At 34.4% G+C, this 19,048-nt stretch overlaps 1 protein-coding gene across 16 annotated transcripts in view; it reads left to right on the forward strand.

Annotated features, from left to right (window-relative positions):
* LCOR (ligand dependent nuclear receptor corepressor) overlaps positions 1–19,048 on the forward strand; it is a 130,142-nt gene that overhangs the window by 37,590 nt on the left and 73,504 nt on the right. For 14 of the 16 annotated variants that reach the window (XM_046652286.1, XM_046652290.1, XM_046652285.1 and 11 more), the window contains 2 exons: positions 17,209–17,274; positions 17,621–17,700. In XM_046652286.1, coding sequence (XP_046508242.1) covers positions 17,209–17,274; positions 17,621–17,700 — 146 coding nt within the window. Of the gene's footprint in view, positions 1–13,907; positions 14,087–17,208; positions 17,275–17,620; positions 17,701–19,048 lie in introns of all 16 variants that reach the window. The other 2 variants (XM_046652292.1, XM_046652295.1) reach the window with 1 other exon arrangement.

A 19,048-nucleotide genomic window follows, 5' to 3' on the forward strand; every position in this document is an offset into this window, starting at 1 on the left:
ATATCCTGCAACCTTGCTGAACTTATTAGATGTAATAGTTTTCCTGTGGATTCTTCAGGATTTTTCTACATATGAGATCATGACATTTGCACAAAGAGGTGGTTTTACTTCTTTTCCAGTTTGGATGTGTTTTCTTTCTTTTTCTCTTACCTAATTGCCTTGGCTAAAACTGCCAGACAGTATTGAAAGAAGTGGCAAGAGTGCACATCCTTGTCTTGTTCCTTATGTTAGTGGGAAGCTTTCAGTCTTTCGTCATTGAGTGTGTTAGTTGTGAGTTTTTCATACATGCTCAGTATCAGGTTGTGAAAGCTCCTTTCTATTCCTAGATTGTTGAGTGTTTTTGTCATGAAAGGGTGTTGGAATTTGTCAAATGTTCTTTCTGTATCAATTGAGATGATGTTATTTTTTTCCCTTTCATTGTCTTAATATGGTGATTGATTTTTTTCAGTTGACTGATTTTTGTATCTTGAATCACCCATATATTCCTGGGATAAATCCATTATGTATAGTCCTCTTAATATGCTGCTGAATTTGGGTTGCTAATGTTTTGTTGAGGATTCTTGTATCTGTATTCATGAAGGATATTAGTTTGTAGTTTTCTTTTCTTGTGGTGTCTTTGTCTGTCTTTGGTATCAGAGTAACACCAACTTCATGGAGTGAGTTAGGAAGTATTCATCCCTATTCTATTTTTTGGAAGAGTTTGAGAAGAATTGATGTTATTTCTTCTTTAAATATTTGGTAGAATTCATCAGTGAAGCCATATTGCCCTTGGCTTTTCTTTGTCAGATTTTTTTTTTTTAATTTTGTTTTAATCTCTTTACTTGTTATAGGTTTGTCAGATTTTTTTTTTTTTCTTGTTGAGTCCGTTTTGAAAGTTAGTTTCTAGGAATTTGTCCATCTCATCTGTGTTATCTATTTGTTGGCTTACACTTGTCCATAGTATTCTTTTGTAATCCTTTTTATTTCTGTAGTCAGTAGTGATGTCCCCACCTTCATTCCTGATTTTAGTAAATTGAGTCCTCTCTCTTTTTGTGGTCAGTCTAGCTAAAGGTTTGTCAGTATTGTTAATCTTTTCAAAGAAGTTTTGGTTTCACTGATTTTCTCTATTTTTCTAATCTTTTATAAATCTCTGCCCTAATCTTTATTATTTCCTTTCTTCTGCTTGTTTTACATTTAGTTTCTTTTTCTAATTTGCCTTAAGGTGGAAGTTTAGGTTATCAATTTGTGATATTCTTATTAATTAATTAATTAATTGAGGAAGATTAGCTCTGAGCTAACATCTGCCACTAATCCTCCTCTTTTTGCGGAGGAAGACTGGCCCTGAGCTAACATCCGTGCCCATCTTCCTCTACTTTATATGTGGGACACCTGCTGCAGCATGGCTTGCTAAGCGGTGCCATGCTTTTGCTGCATCCCATATGTTTTTGTATATTGTTTTTTTTCCATTGTTGTCAAAGTATTTTCTGATTGTTATTGTGATTACTTCTTTGACTCATTGGTTAAGAATGTGTTGTTTAATTTCCACATATTTGTGAATTTTTCAGTTTTCCTGTTATTGATTCTAATTTCATTACATTATTGGTGAAGAAAATACTTTGTATGATTTACAACTTGTTAAATTTATTGAGACTTTTTTGTGGGCTAACGTATGTTCTGCCCTGGAGAATGTTCCATGTATACTTGAGAAGAATGTATCTTCTGCTCTTGTTGGGTGGAATTTTCTATTAGTCTGTTGGGTCTAGTTGATTTATAGTGTTGTTCAAGTCTTCTGTTTCCAATTTATCTTTTATCTAGTTGTTTCATTTGTTATTGAAAGTGGCATGTTGAAGTCTGCAACTGTTATTTTTGAGCTGTTTCTTCCTTCAATTCTGTCGTTTTTTGCTTCATATATTTTGGGGCTCTTGTTAGGTGCATATGTGTTTTTAATCATTAAATCTTCTTGATAGATTGACTCTTTAATTTTGTAATGTCCTTTGTTGTCTATTGTAACAAGTTTTATCTTAACTTATGTTTTGTCTGATATTAGTATATCCACTCCATTTCTCTTTCAGTTGCTATTTTCATGGACTTTTTCTTTTCTTTCACTTTCAACCTCTTTGTGTCTTTGGATCTAAAGTGAGTCTCTTGTAGACACCATATAGTTGGATCATGTTTCTTTTATCTGTTCTGGCCATCTCTCCGTTTTAATGGAGAGTTTAATCCATTTACATTTAATGTACAGTCATGCATCACTTTGCAAGAGACATACATTCTGAGACATGCATCATTAGGTGATTTCACCATTGTGCAAACATCAAAGGATATACTTGCACAAACCTAGGTGGAAATAGCCTACTATACACTTAGTCCATACGGTACTAATCTTATGGGACCACTCTTGTATATGTGGTCCATTGTTGACTGAAACATTGTTATGCAGCATAATTACTGATATGGAAGGATATATGTCAATTTTGTTTTTTAAGTCCTCTATTACTGCCTTTTTGTGTGTGTTATGTAAATATTTTCTAGTGTACCATTTTGGTTCCCATCTCATTTCTTTTGCTGTATTATTTTTAGTTATTTTCTTACTGTTTGCCCTGGGGATATATAATTAACATTTTAATTGATAACAACCATTTCAAATTAATAACAACTTAGTTTCAATAGTATACAAATACTTTGATATAGCTCTGTCCCCCTGCTTTATGTTTTTATTGTTTTATTGCTTTATACATTATATGCCAGTCAACATAGACTTATAATTATTGTTGTATGTAGTTGTCTTTTGAATAGGAGTTAGAAACCAAAATACAACCTCCCTCCCTTCTTTTCTTTCTCAAATACTTTATAATAGAGTGCTTCTATCATGTTTTCAGATATTATTCTAAACAGTTTGCAAGTATTTATTTAATTGTCTTAATTTTTTGAAATCAAAACAGTCATATAGTCAAAGAAGATGAAGCATAAAGAAGACAGTAACTTGCCCAAGGCCAGAGAACTATTAAAAGATAATGTCAGAAACTTGAAACCAGGTAATCTGGCTCCAGGATCCATACCCTTAATCACTAGTCTCTTCCTAGAGTACTAGTGTTCCTTCCATTACATTACAACATTGAGTGTAAAATTCAGTTAGCTACATAAAAAATATTCATTCGTGTCAAAAATTCAGGACAGATGAAGTGAAAGATACTGGGAGTCAACTGGGAGGAAAGGGAACAGTTGGAAAGGACTTGTGATCTATGGCCTTGAAGACCAAGCAGGGTCAAGACTTGAGATTTGAGAGAAGAACGTTTTAGGCAGAAGGAACAGGGTGAGGAGAGGGATAGGGATCAAGACAAGCAAAAGCAAGTTATATTCAAGAAACAATAGTTTGAATGTGCTTGAAAGAATGCAAGGGAGAGAGTGTTGAAAAGGTTCACTTTCGGAAAGATTTAAAAACCAGGCTTCATAGTTTGGCTTTTATTCTGTAGGTAATCATTGAATATTTTTGAACAGAGGACAACTATTAACAGTTTACTTTATATATAAATATGTATGTAAGTCCTAAGGCTAACTTAAACTTTGGTGTAATTTAAAATTTTCTAAAACATCCTGAAGCTTATTCCAGTGGGGGCCAGATTGAAGTTTGATCTGTTGTATTGCCATATATTAAGGTAGGTTGGAGGTGTATTATAAACTAATAGTTTTTAAAATATGCAAATTAGATATAGTTAAACGTGTTTGAGTATATCAAAAGGGATGTGCTTTCTTTCAAAATCATCTCTTATATGAGAGGTGGGGGGATATTATATGCATTTATTTTAATTACGTGCCGTATACAGTAGTTCAGATTAGTTAGTATTTTTTGAGTGCTTAAACCAAGTTGTTTGCCAGATGCTGGAAATAAAACCTTAAATAAGACCTGGTCATATTTTCATCTCTTTTTCTTCCTAACTGGTAAACATTGAAATGCTCCAGTATTCACTCCTCCTCCTTCCTTTCCTTTTTTGTGTGCCCTAATTAGCTGATATGATCTCATCTAGTTCTAAGGCTTTAAATTTTATCTGTACTTTGATGATTTCCAGTTTTGTCTTTGTGATCCCAGTGTCTCCTTTAAACTTCAGACTCACCTATCCAATTTCTTCCTGCATATTCCACTTTGATTTCTAAGAGGTTTGTCAGACTTAACACATCCAAAACTGAACTAGATTTCTGTCTGCCCAACCTGTTTCTCCTCCAGTCTTCTCCATCTTAGAAAATCCTATCCCATTCACCCAGTTCTCACACCAGAAGCCTAAGTGTTGTTTTCAACTCCTTTCCCTCACATTCCACATTGCATCATCAAAGCAAGTTGATTTTATCTTCAAAAAATGCTCTGTATACCGACACTACTCTCTACTTCTATAAGTGCCACTCCATTTCAGGCTACCATTATCTCTTGCCAAGGCTATTGTAATAATAGTCTCCTAATAAAACATACCATACTTCATACCATATACTGCTTTAGTGCTGTCCCCTTGCCTAGAACATTCCTTTCCCAGATAGCTACATGGCTTATTCCCTCTCTTCATTCAGTGCTCAAACATGTTGCCTCTTAGAGTCTTTTCCTGATTTCTCTAAAAAGTCTCCTCTCTACTCAGTCCCTCTCCAGCATTTCCCAATGTTATCAGTCAGGGTTTATCAGGGCTGACTTATTATCTTTCTACTCTGCTATATTCTTCTTCAGCCACTGCTTCTTCTGCTTACCCTTATCACACATTATTTATCATCATCATCGTCATCGTCATCATCATCATTGTCATCATCATCATCATCATTATTTGTATCATTTGTCTCCTCTACCAGAATTAAAGTTCCAAGATAGGAACTTTTGTCTGTATTGTTCACAGCTGCATCCCTACTGCCTTACTCATAGTAGATACTCAATAAATATCTATAGACCACCCAGGAAAAGAGGCTCAGAAACAATAGAAAACCTTTTTACCTTAACCGAAAACAAAAAAAAGCAAAAGACATTTCTGATTTCCCACATTATATTCTATTTTTAGTATCTTTGAAAAATATGTAAGGGCTAGCCTGGTGGCGTAGTGGTTAAGTTCACACGCACTGCTTTGGCGGCCTGGAGTTCACAGGTTCGGATCCTGGGCATAGACCTATACACAGTCCATCAAGTCATGCTGTGGTGGTGTCCCACATACAATATAGAGGAAGACTGACACAGATGTTAGCTCATGGACAGTCTTCCTCACCAAAAAAGAAGAAAGAAAAATATGTAATGACAAAAGGCTGTTGTAAATTCAGTAATGCTTTTTAAAGAAGTAAATGTTTTGTTCCCAGCAAAATATGTTCAGAAAAGTAGTGGCTGTATATATAGGCACATTTTTATTTAATTTACAAACAGTGCTTATATGGTTTTACTGACTGGGTAATGACTGAGTTCCTCTAAGGAATTGTGGCCCACAGATTGTGAACTCCTGGTATAATTGACTCATTCCTAATCTACTTCAGATTTGCATTTAAATAGCTTCTTTTTAGCATAATCACTATACTCAAGATAGTTTGATATAATAGAAAAAATTGAACCAAAACTTCCCTTGGATTTCCAAAGAACTAAATTCATCTGACCTAGCTACTTTTACCTTTATGATTTTGGTTACTTAACATCTTAGAATCTCGTTTCTGGAATTATGTATGTAAATATAATTATATGAAATTATTTTGGTAATATTCCAGAAACTCAGTATATATTCCTTTTCCCTCCTTAATATATTAATATCACTATTTTTCAGAACTTTCTCTCTCAATTTATTTCTGTCTTTGCTGTGATTATAGCTTTACACAAAAAAAGTGTCCTGTCATCTCCGTTCATGGACTAGCAAAGCAAGCCATTAATTATGTTTTGGTTTTAGTTCATAGATACAGGGAACTTGGTTGAGGTAGAGTGGAAAACCATCCTTTTTCCATCAAGTGTCAATTACCCTTCTATTTTATTTACTTTATTTCTGTCTCTTTGGGTTTTCAGCATACCAGACACACAAAATGGTGTCATTCTAAAAATCTCAAACCACTCAGGTAAATAGAAGGATATAGGAATTAGGAATGGTGTGTTTGCATTAATCCAACAAACATTTATTGACTGCAGGTTAAGGAATAGGCTGATGTTAAGAAAAAGATGAATAGGCGCCAGTTCTTTGCTCAAAATCCTAGTGGATAAAGTGCCAAGAAATTAATTAAGGTATAATTTATAAGTAGCACAACTTTAGCATCGATGAAGATGTTCCTAACTTTGCTTGTGGCTTGTGGGATAAAGGATGCCTTAGAATTTAACTACATTGAGGATTGCAGGAGAACATTGTAGGCAAAGGACATGCTATACTCATAAGCCTTGGAAGCATTGACATTATTAATGATTGATAAATAAGTCTGGCCTGAGCATAGTGTATGTGGACAGAAAATGGTGGCAGGGGAGACTGAAAAGGTAGTTTGGGACTAGACAGACCTTCAGTGATCTTGCATGTCATTCAGGAATTTGAAGTCTTCAATATTGTCAGTCATCACAGGTTTTTAAAACCGAGAAAAGGTGAAAGAAGTGTAAGCAGTGGTATGAAGGATGGCTTCTGGTGGAGATGGTGGTGTAGGGGGATGTTCAAATAGTAAGATGAATTAAAAGTTGAGATGTTATTAATAGGTACTTTGATGAATCACAGGCTTTAGAATCACAAGCCTGGTTTTAAACCTGGGCTGTGACTCTAGTTGTGTGAAAAAATTAGCTGCTTAGATTTTCAGTTTTCTTAGCTGTACTAGGTAGTAATAATACCTGTTTCACAGTGTTCCTCTGAAGGTTCTGTTATAATGGATGTGAAGTACCTGATACAGTGCTTGCCTGACACTGAGAGCTCAATTAATGATAACTGCTACAATTATCAACCTGAATGATATGTACTGTAATTGTACTTATTAACATGAGAAATGGTCAAGGCCTGAATTTAGGGATGGAAAGAGAGAATAGATTTGGATTGATCTTTCTGAATTAGAAGGAATAAGTCTCAGTGACTGGAAGAGTTGGTGACTGACTTAGGGAAAGCGTGGAATCATGACCAGCTGAGATCTGTGACCCGAATGATGGGGGGATAGGGTTAGTGATGCCATTTTCCTGGTAAAGAATACAGGAGTCGTCACTGGATGAGATGAAAGAAAAGGAATAGAAAGATTTTGATTTGGACTTTTTGAGGTATTTGGGATATCTTGGTGATGATATAAAGCAGGCAATTATAATTAAGTTCTGGGGCAAGAGATAAGAGATGGGAGAGTTATCACTATATGCATTTAGCAGAAATGTGTATAAATCTTAATGGCAGGGTACATATATATATATATTTTGTTGTCGTCGTCGTTTTTTGAAAGATTCACCTTGAACTAACATCTGTCACCACTCTTCCTCTTTTTTACCCCCTCCCCAAAGCCCCAGTACATGGTCGTATATCCTAGTTATAAGTCATTCTAGTTCTTCTGTGCAAGCCACCACCACAGCATGGGAGCTGACAGACAGGTGGTGTGCTTCCACAACCAGGAAGCAAAACCTGGGCTGCCAAAGCAACAAGTGCCAAACTTTAACCACTAGGCCATCGGGGCTGGCTCGGCACGGGATATATTTTAAACATATCCGCTGTATCCTCACACTGGTGAGCTCTGTATAAATACTCGATTGTGTTTTGTTATTAAAGGTGAGGTTTTAAAAATAATATCCTTCAGGATGGCTTTGTGTATAGAAAAGATAATGCAAGTAACTTTGATTTCTAATTTAATGTTCATTTTATTTAAACTTGGAAATTTAAGATCTAGTTCTAAAATACAGATCTTAGTCTAATTTTAACAAACTTTTAATAAGTACGGTCATGCACCACATAAGGACCTTTCAGTCAATGATGGACTGAATATATGACCACATATGATCCCATAAGATTAACACCATATAGCCTAGGTATGTAGTAGGCTATACCACCTAGGTTTGTGCAAGTACGATAGGGGACCGTCTAGGTTCTTCTGGCTGGTCAAAGAATTAAATTGACAGGAGACAGAGTAACAGGAGAAAAGCAAACAAAAGTTTAGTAACATATACATGAGAGAAACCTAAGGAAACCAAGTAACTAGCCAGAATGGCGGAAGCCCTCACCTTAAATACCATCCTTAGCTAAAGACAGAAGATGATGTTAGGGGTGGGGAGAATCAAGGACTTCAGATGCAAGGAAGGCAGTTCACATATATGTGAAAAGGAGCACACATTTGGAAAACAAGTGTTTGGCTACACAGAAACAAAAGAACACAGAGGGGAGCCCAACAAAGAGACTTTTCTAGATTCCTCCCTGTATACCGCCTACTTCATATTATACTAAGATGATAGCTCCCTTCCTGAGATAGCTTTTTTAAATCTCAATTCTTTTAGGCAGTTAAAGGGGATGTAAGAAGAAAAGCTTTCTGAGTCTTTTGTTTCTTTAAAATAATCAACCTAAAATAATCCTCATGATAAAGAGACACATTTTGGGGTGGCAAATTTTGTTTCCTTTCAGTACACTCTGATGTTCGCACAATGACAAAATTGCCTAATGATGTATTTCTCAGAAAGTATCCCCGTCATTAAGCAAGTGTGACTGTATTTTTGTTTAACTTCTTAAAACAGTTTATAACTATAAATTAAAATTTTTAAATTTTATCTTTAAATATTGATTTACCAAACAAAACCTTCTTAGACGCTTAAATAAATCTTGTAAATCGTGTAAACTTGGTGATGATTCTTAAATTGTATAACTTTTTAAATACACTCTGCAGACTTACTAAGATTTTAGCCTAAAACCACAAGTCTAAAGCAGCTATTCAATTCTGTATTTTAAATTAGAATTACAGGGCTGGCTTCTAATAGGCCAAATTTTCTTAAAATGTTACAAATATTTACCATGTATGTGTAGACTTATTTTGTTAACAGCTTTATTGAGATATAACTTACCTTAAAATTCACCCATTTTAAGTGTACAATTCAGTGATTTTTATTATATATAAAGTTGTTCAACTATCACCAAAATCTAACTTTAGAACATTTCCATCACCTCAAAAAGAAATGTGTCCATTTTCAGTCATTCCCATTTGACTCTCAGCCCTGGAAAACCACTAATCTACTTTTTTTATCTCTATAGATTTGTCTTTTCTGGATATTTCATTTAAATAGAATCATATGGTATGGGGTCTTTTATTTTTGACCTTTTTCATTTAGCATAATGTTTTGTTCACTTATCTATATTATAATAATATTTCATTGTGTGGATATACATACTACAGTTTATCTGTCCTAGATAACTTTTTTCTTTTCTTTTAAAGATTATTAACCTGCATAACATCTGTTGCCAATCTTCTTTTATTTTATTTATTTTATTTTATTTTATTCTTCTCCCCAAAGCCCCCCAGTACATAGTTCTATCTTCTAGTTGTGAGTGCCTCTGGTTGTGCTATATGGGATGCCGCCTCAGCATGGCCTGATAATCGATGCCATGTCTGCACCCAGGATCCGAACCAGCGAAACCCTGGGCCACCGAAGCAGAGCACGCAAACTTAACCACTCGGCCACAGGGCCAACCCCCTACGTAACTTCTTAATACAAAAGAATTAAAGGTTTAGTTCTCTTAAATCATTCCTATACTTAATTCTTTGTTAAAAGAAAAAAAAGGAGAAACCTGAAAATAAGTGAACTAAGCTTCTGTCTTAAGTTAGAAAAAGAACAAAAGAGTAAACCCAAAGAAAATAAACTTAGAGTGAAAATTAATTAAACAGAAAACAAAGATACGATGTAGAAGATCAAAAAAGTCAAAAGTGGATTTTTGGGGGGGGTGGTACTCAGAAAACAAACCTGGCAAGATTGATCAAGGAATAAAAGACACAGATAAATAATATGAAAATGAAGACTACAGATAAAGAGATTTAAAAGATAAGGGATTTATAGCAGCATTATTTACAATAGCCAAAAGGTGGAAGCAACCCAGGTGTCCATCGATGGATGAATGGATGAACAAAATATGACCTATGTGTTTATGGTATATTTTTCAGCCTTAAAAAGGAAGGAAATCCTGTCACATGCTGCAGCATGGGTGACTCTTGAGGACATTATGCTAAGTGAAATAAGCCAGTCACAAAAGGACATATACTGTATGATTCCACTTAAGAGATACTTAGAGTAGTCACATTCATACAGAAAGTAGAATGGTGGTTGACAGGGGTAGGAGGGAACAGGGAGTTATTGTTTAATGGGTATAGAGTTTGAGTTTTGCAAGATGAAAAAAGTTCTGGAAATTGCTGGTCGCACAAACAGTGTAAGTATATTTAATGATACACTTAAAATGGTTAAAATGGTAAATTTTATATTTATGTGTATTTTACCACAGTTTTTAAAAAGATAAGGGAAAATACCGTCAACATCCATAGGCCAATAATTTTGAAATTAAAGAAAAATATAACTTGCCAAAAACCAACTCAAGAAGAAATAAAGAGCTTGAATGGTTCTATAAATATCAGAAAAGTTTAATAATTAAAACTCTCCTCTAAAAGAAAATAACCCCAGATGGTTTTACATGTGAGTTCATCCCAACTTTTAAGGAAGAGAGCTTCCCAATTTTCTGTCACCTCTTCCAGAATATAGAAAAAGAGGGAATGTATCCCAGCTCTTTCTGTGAGGTCAGATGCCAAACCCAAACAGCTATTACAAGAAAAAAATTATAGGTCCATTTCACTCATGAAACAGATTACCGTTTTAGTAATAGAAAAAAATCATTGTTTTGTTTTATACTTTTATCCTTGAATTCTTCTGTCTGATATTGTTGTTGCCAACTATGTCATTGCTTTCTTTTTTCTTTCCTTTTTTACATTTTATGTAGTTTCAACATGCCTGTGTCATCACTTTGAAGCTGTTATGAATTGCATAGTGCTGTGCCCTGACAATTTTTTCTCTTTTACTTTGTTAATTAAACAGTTAATATTTATTGCAACATGTAAGCATTTGGTATTATTCCTGAAATTACTTTTGTGTTTCTTGTTTAGTTGCTTGCTTTTTGTTTAATTTTTAATTTTATTTACTTTTATAGTTGACTTTTTTTGTTGTTATTTCCTCTGGTGATTTGGAAATTCTTCATCTTTACCTATACATTTTAAGCAAATTTATTTTAAGCCTATATTTCTTTATCAACATCAAAGATTAATGACTCTTAACAAATTTCCCCCTCACCCCACATAAACACTTGTCTTAGCATACTTTACTTAAGCATATTTTACTCTTACTTCACCTAACATTTTGTTCTAATAATTTGCGATGTTATTCGTAAACCATTAATTTTTAAAATAATGTTGCATTCACCTACTTAAAGAATCCTTTCTTATCTGTTATATTAAGCTGAACCCTTATGTTAGTAGCAACTATTTACCCTTAACTATTAGTTTTACTGGTATATTGCTCACCATTATTTTTTATATAAACAATGTTTCCCTTTTTAGGAGGTCTTTGTTCTGAATTATGTTTTATTTAGCTGAACTACTTTAAGTAACTCTTAGCCCTGAAGTAAATGGCTATCCTACTTTGCAAATCAGAGCATCTCTAGTACAGTTGTGCGTTGCTGAACGACAGAGATAGATTCTGAGAAATGTGTCAGGTGATTTTGTGATTGTGCAAACATCATAGAATATACTTACAAACCTAGATAGTATAGCCTACTACACACCTAGGTTATATGGTTCTAATCTTATGGGCCCACTGTTGGATACGCGGTCTGTCATTGACTGAAACATTATGTCGCACATGACTTTAATTTCTTTCTTTTACTCATATTTGTAAATAATAGATTGACTACAAAATTTTTTTTTACCCTCAGAATTTTGTAAACATAGCTCCTTTGGCTTTTAGCATATACTTTTTTTTTTTTAAAGATTTTATTTTTCCTTTTTCTCCCCAAAGACCCCCGGTACATAGTTGTATATTTTTAGTTGTGGGTCATTCTAGTTGTGGCATGTGGGACGCCGCCTCAGTGTGGCTTGATGAGCGGTGCCATGTCTGTGCCCAGAATCCGAACCGGCAAAACCATGCGCCGCTGAAGCGGTACATGCAAACTTAACCACTCGGCCACAGGGCTGGCCCTAGCATTTACTTTTTACTGATGAAATAATTGGTGATCTAAATCTCTTTCCTCTTATTTTAAGTAAAATTAAGTAAAAATTTCCCCTATTTTGAGCTTTTAAGCTTTTATTCTTGAAATTCAGATATTTTACCAGGAGAGTTCTACAAGTATATACTTTTTCCCCCCTGAGTATTCTGCCCGAGTACATCTCAGAGCCCATTAGATGCGAAGACTCAAGACAGTATTCAACATTAGGGAGTTTTCTTCTTCTCCTTTTTCTCCTCCTCCTTCCCCTTTTTTATAAATTAAACTTTTTTTTTTAATTTATATTCTTTGCTTTGTTCTGGAAATCCTGTTTTACAGATTTTGAATCTCCTGGCCACCTCCTCATCTCTAATCTTATGGTTTTTTCCTTCAGATTCACTATACCTTATGAGGATGTTTCTTAAGTTGGTTTTCTAAATCACTGATTTGTTATATATTTTTCTACTTAAGACCGCTATTTGGTTATTTTGGCAGTTCTTTGTCTTTTTTTCCCTCCCCCAAAACCATATTCTCCACTCTTTTTTGCAGAGCAGCTTGCTGTTTTTTTTTTAATGTGGTTCCTTGTTGCTCTCAATAGGAATACTATTTATAATTTTTCTTCAAGTTGTAGTATTTTTTCTTCATTAATTGTGTTTCAGTTTGGGCCACTAGTTGTGATTAGATTATAGTTTCTCTTCAGTATATATGGTGAAATTTCTTCATCAGTTCCTGTGCTGAGAGTTGTAAATGGGCCAGCAAATGGGCTCCTGAGAGTGCGTGGGCCAGGAGCAGATGCTCACGGAGTGAGGAAGAACTCTCAGTGAATGTAGTTATCTAGCAGCGAAGTGGACTGCTTAGTAATGAGGAGCCTGGTTTTTGTTTATTGCCTATAGAAGTTCATCCAGACTACTTTGGTTTTATGACACAATGAGATAGCTGGAACATCAATAAAAGGGGATTAATTACCTTATATTACCTTGGATAGAATATAAAAGATTATGTAGTCAGGTGCTTTTAAATTACTTTCATTTGGGGGCTTACTTGTAGTGAAGTTCAGTGTGGTGTTGGCAAGTTATACACCCTGAGTTTTAAGCAAAGAATTCCAGATGCTGTAAGTCCCCTCTTTGTTTATTAGGACATTAGTTGATGACTTATCAGCAAGCACCTTTGAACTAATATTTTATAAAATTATAATACTCTATTGAAGATTGAGCTCTTTTATACCAAGCACCAAGTTTTACAAGATATCCAAGGGACCTTGATGTAAAAATTGCTAATTTTTTGATAGGCTCCTAATTTTCCTTCAATACCTCTTTGTCTCTCAAACTGCTAATTTCTGTACTGCTTATCTCAGAGGAGAGGTTCCCAGGACCCATGAGCCATTTTTTCATTCCATCCATAATATTTTTCTTTATTTCAAAAGTACAGGCTAAATTGCTTATCTTAGTTGGCTATGTATTTGATATGTTCCTGTCCTGTTACTTATCATAACCCGCCTTTCCCCTTTTGGTTAGAAATAAAGAGAGTAGAGGTTGTGATTTAGATTGAAGAGGGAAATTTGTGAGAAATTTTGATCTTCTAGCTTTTGTTTTTGAGAGCTATGTGATTAAATCAGAAGCTAAAAACCAGGCGTGTCGGTATGAGAGAAACGTTGCGGGAAACAGGAACACCTTCCTAGCGTTCCTGGAGCATTAAATCTCCTTGAGGAGATAAGACATAAATGTATGAAAAGAAATAAACCAGGATTTAGATAGCCTGTGACATTTTATTTTCCAGGATACTTGCATAGACAGTGCTTTGCACATGACAGAAAACATAAGGCAATTGACATTTATTTGAAAGGATCAGAAGTGTTATGTGAATTCTGAGGGTGAGAAAGCTGGAAACCACAGCTGCATGAGGGCAGGCACCACATCTGTTCACCACTGCCTCCTCGGTGCCAACGTCTGTTCCTGGTAGGTGGCAGGCTGTCACTTAATGTATGTTGAATAAGCAAAAATGTATTTGTTGAACAAATCGAAGAGTGCCTTGAAGGACATAATTTATATGGGCAGAGGTCAGATACAAAGGGTTGAGAAAATATTAGGAGGTAGAAATGATGACCGAATACAAGAGAATACCAACCTGACTGGAGCACTAAGAATGAGCAGGAAAGTTCTGGGAAATAAGGTTGTTGACAATAGGTTGGGGTTAAATTACAAGCAGCTCTGATTACTGGACTCTAGATTTTGGGATTTGTTTTTTAAACAAAGTGGAATTTTTCTGAACAGATAGTGACATAGTCAAAGCAATGTTTTAGGAGTACAGTCTGAAGACAGTGCAGGTCGTAGTGAGGAAGAGCGTGGAGACCAGCTTTGAGACCAGTCGTGATGTTGGTTAAGAATTCTTTGGAAAGTAGTCATGTGCAATAATTTTATTAATATTTCTTTATAATATATTACATAGAAGTGCTTTTTAAGCCCTTGTGATTGAACATAATGACATGGCTGTCTTTTTCAGTATTTTATTTAATTTTCCATGGCATTTTGTTATTGATCTTCATGGCTTTTCTGTGAGATCATGGTATAAATTTTGAATACATTTTTTCTTTCCTTATTTGCCTTTTGTTAATGTCAAGCACAGCACATGAGACATTCCTTGTTGCTATGCAACTGCTAAATTCAATATTTAATATTAATAAAATTGAGTGGCATTAAATTCAGTTAACAGAGGGTAGCAAAATACAGCTTTACAGTGCCCAATTAATCATATTTCTGAGGTTTAATGTACTGTTGCAGATAATGAGCAAAAGAGGAGTGACTTGTTTACAGTTACTATTTTGATCAAAATTGGTTGTGGTTAAGGCTTTGCATTCATGACCAGATTTTGTTTTTGTTTGATTCCTTTTGGTCTTTCCCTTTCACTGCTTTTTGATGTGTAATTTGGTTTTGTTAGTGTCTGTGTGATATTGGTGAAGTTTCTATTCTGTTTTCTTATTCTTTCAAATTGTGTTATCTTTTGTATTTTTAAAAATTTTATTTCCCAAAGCTTTTATTTGCTTTTTTCTTTCTCAGTATTATTTCTTGTTATATTAACATTTTTTCTTTTCAAGAATTTATTCTTGGCCTGCAAATTTGGAATTTATCATAATTTCATATAAACCCAGGTAAAAGCGTATTAGGTTTGCTCTTTGGGATAAGCGCCACCTGTAATCTCCTTTAGTTCTTTGCAGTGTGTACTTGGTCCTTTCAAGATATTGGGTGCTTTCATTAATATTTGTGAAATCAGAATTTCTTTTGAGGTGGGTTGGAGGCCTTTAGAGTAGGAGGCAGGCAATGGGATTTATTTCGGGGAGGGGGTGCTAGTGCTGGGAATATTTAGTTTGCAGGCCCAAGATAGAATCTAGTAATTCCTTATCATTTTCTTAGCACCGTCTCTCCACCCTCAAAACCTCCAGCTCAATCCTTCGCCTCCTTAGAGAGGTCATAGTGATTTAGTGGAAAATGTTTTAAATTATAGTGTGCAAATAATAAACAGGCATAGATACCTCTCATTTGCTTGAAAGGGTACTGGTTGTTTTTTTTTTTTTCTTTTGCTAATGTCCTTGGAATAATTTTGATGGGAAGAACGAAGGAGAGTTAAAATAATTGTTCCTAACTAATAAATGAAAAATCTAGAAATCTAGAAAATAGTGGAAAAGAATCAACTCTCTAACTATAACGTAAATAACACAAACCCTAGAGATTACTCTATTGAAAATGGTGGCTTAATACTAGGGACATTACAAAATTATTCCTATAACCAGATAACATACTGTTTCTAGGGACCACCTTTTCTACCCCCCTTACCTTCCAAACCCTTTATGATGACTGTGGTAAGGAAATGCTACTTACAGTATTTTAAAATAGTGATTCCCTCCCTTTTGAACATGAGTACTTTTTCACAATTCAAGTTTATAAACCCTTAGGTGATGGTAAATTCTGTAACAAAATACATACTGCCCCAAATTACTAGGAATTCAGTTATACTTTTTGTATTTTCTTAATTACAGTAATATTTCTCTGCATTTCAAAAATAGTATGTACACTGAATGTGCAAGACATACTAATTTTTTCTACAGGTCGTGCTTAAAGTATATCTGGATTCATGGCCCCCTTGTAACTATTTGAGTTCCCAGTGAGGTCCGTGACACATAGTTTGGGAATCACTGCTGTAATCCATTATTTCTGTTATGTTGTATAAAGGCACAATCTGATTCCCTTTCTCTTCTTCCTCCTTACTCTCTTAAGCACCCATAGAAAACAGCAAGAAAACAAAGATATTTTTAATTTTTTTTCTTTGAGTTGATCAGTACTTGAGGTAATAAATGAGAAAAGTTTTTGTTTTTCATTTTCTGCTTTATAGTGGTAGAAGGTGATAATAGTTTAAACATTTATATACAGATGTATTTGAATTTTTTCTCATGCTTTTTTTTTTGTATGTATAATTAGTGGATTCTACTTTCATAAAGGAAGCAGCAAAGAAGTTACATGGCAATGTGAAATAATTACAAAGGTCTTTTTGGTTTCAAGTATTGTTATGGGTCTTTCTTTAGTGATACAGATGTTCTCAGTGAAGATTTTTCTTCTTCAGAAAACTGTTAGCTTGATAAATCTCTTATCTCAGTTGATATTGAGAAATATGCTGTTTAGATTTAAATTAATCCAGAACATTGTGGAAATTTTGAAGCAGTTTGACTCTTTCACTGGGAAAGGGACCTTTTAAAATGGAATTTTCAAGTTTATGTAAAAAGGTATTTGGGATCTTGTAAGATCGTAAGAGAACCTGTGAATTTCCACTGCTTCGTTGGTTATTCCTAGTGCTGTTTTGTATTGTTCTTGAACGTACTCTGAATTTGTTTGAATGTTAACCATTGACAAAAATACAAATGCTTTTAGATTTGTCATTGACTTTCTTTCCTCAGCATCGCTTCAGTGATAATCTGGGGATCCTTGAGAACTGGAAGAAAATACCATCGTTTTTTCATGCAACAGATTAATATTAAATTACTATAGGGAATATTATTGTAATACAGGATTTTTTTTTTTCATCTTTTCAGGATTTGAAAGTATTCTTGAAGGGCTGTTTGGACCTGCATTATTAAAAGATCTCAGTTTATTTAAAGGTACTTAAAATCTTCTTTTGGTATTTCAGATTCTTTCTGGTGACATATGATATGTTGGTGATTTAAGCCTCAGCCTCCTCTTTTTTATTCACAGTTTTATGTGGGTTAAAGCTATATCCATGTAAGCATCTTTTTGTGTTTACTTGATAATGCAAGTATACATATGAATAAGTATATTAACTAGTGAGCCGTTATTGTTAAGAATTGTAACACAAATAAGGAACCTGTCTACTGCTTAGTTGGGGGGAAGGAGTTGCTAAGATAAATAATATTTCTGAAACTAGTTCTCATTTGTTTGCTGAAAAATTTTCTTTGTGACTATTTGTTATTCCTACTATTTTTGCAGACTGTGAACCTGAAAGCATTTCTGATTGGACTTTTGATGAAAATTGTCTGTTCTGTTGCTTGAGAAGAGATAAAGTAAAGGTAACCAAGAAACTTGTGAAACTTGTCTAGTGTGATATTTTATAGTTTTTATTTTTTCAAAATTTGATTACTTTGTTGGAGAATTTGTAGGAAAAGGAAGGTATGGTTCCATGTTTATAAAGGATTTGATAATAACTCAGTTTTGCAATTTAGACTGTTTCTAGTCTGTTGATTAGCCTATTGAGAAATCTATATCCCAACATGCATTGCTTTATTTATGTAGTTCACTAGGCAGAATAATTAACTAGGTCTCAAATTGTTGTGTTTATTTTAAATATGAAATGTATGGTAATTCAAGTAATGGGAGTCATTTGTACGAAAAGAACAGTGACATGGATCTGGATCAAGTAGTTACTAATTCATGTAGATTTATGATGGACTATGGTTTATGCATTAGTATAAGATGTTTCTTCATAATATTTGAGTATGAATGCTGTTTTTATTCGATTGTAGAAATTGTACCTTTGGGTTTCTATTTTATTGCTTTGTGTTAAACGTAAATAGAATTTTTGTTTAGAAACACTTCAGTTGTTGGAAACATTTATTAATAATGGTTTACAGTCTTATGTTTTTTTCATAATACTTCTGTTCCCTGTTTTAAAGCTTTGGAAACATTTTGAATTCCTTTTTCTCCCTTGTACACTTCTAACTTCAAATCATTGACCATATTCTATCAGTTCTTCCCTCATAGTGAATTTCATTCTTTTTCTTTCCACAGTCATCATTGTAGTTTAGACCATTAGCATTATTTCTGGACTACTGAAATAATATGATTGGTCTCTCCCAGTTTTCTTCAGTCTGTTAAACAGTGCTACAAGATTAAACTCGTTCCCCCCAACCCTCACCTCTCACATAGTGTGGAAATGTTACCCTATACCCAGTCTTCAGTGACTTTCTCATTGTCTTCTGGATTCGTTAGACTGAGGCTCAGTGCCTCAGTATCCTCCACAGTTCAGTCTGCTTCTCTTTCTAATGCTGCCCCACCAGTCTTACATAAAGTTTTCTTTCAGCTAAACTGGTCTGATCATTTGTATTAAACAACATGGTTTTACCATTTGGGCTACAGCATTGCATACTCATTGTTGTCTGTAGCTTGAAATTCCCTTGTTCTTACTCTTAGCTTAAACCCTTCCCTTCCTATAAATGCTATACCTCTGCTTTTACTGCGTTTCAACCCTTCACAGTGTTGTGATAAATATTATCTATACTAGTTATTTGTCAATTAATATTTTGGCTAATTTTGTTCATCCTTTCCTGTGTTTGAATTTTATGTCCCTGACTACATTGTCAGCCTCAGAAGACTATAAACCATGTTGTGTGCTTCTTTCTACCTCTGCATGTAGATTCT

Source organism: Equus quagga, chromosome 2 (assembly GCF_021613505.1).
Source record: "Equus quagga isolate Etosha38 chromosome 2, UCLA_HA_Equagga_1.0, whole genome shotgun sequence".
Classification (NCBI taxonomy): domain Eukaryota; kingdom Metazoa; phylum Chordata; class Mammalia; order Perissodactyla; family Equidae; genus Equus; species Equus quagga.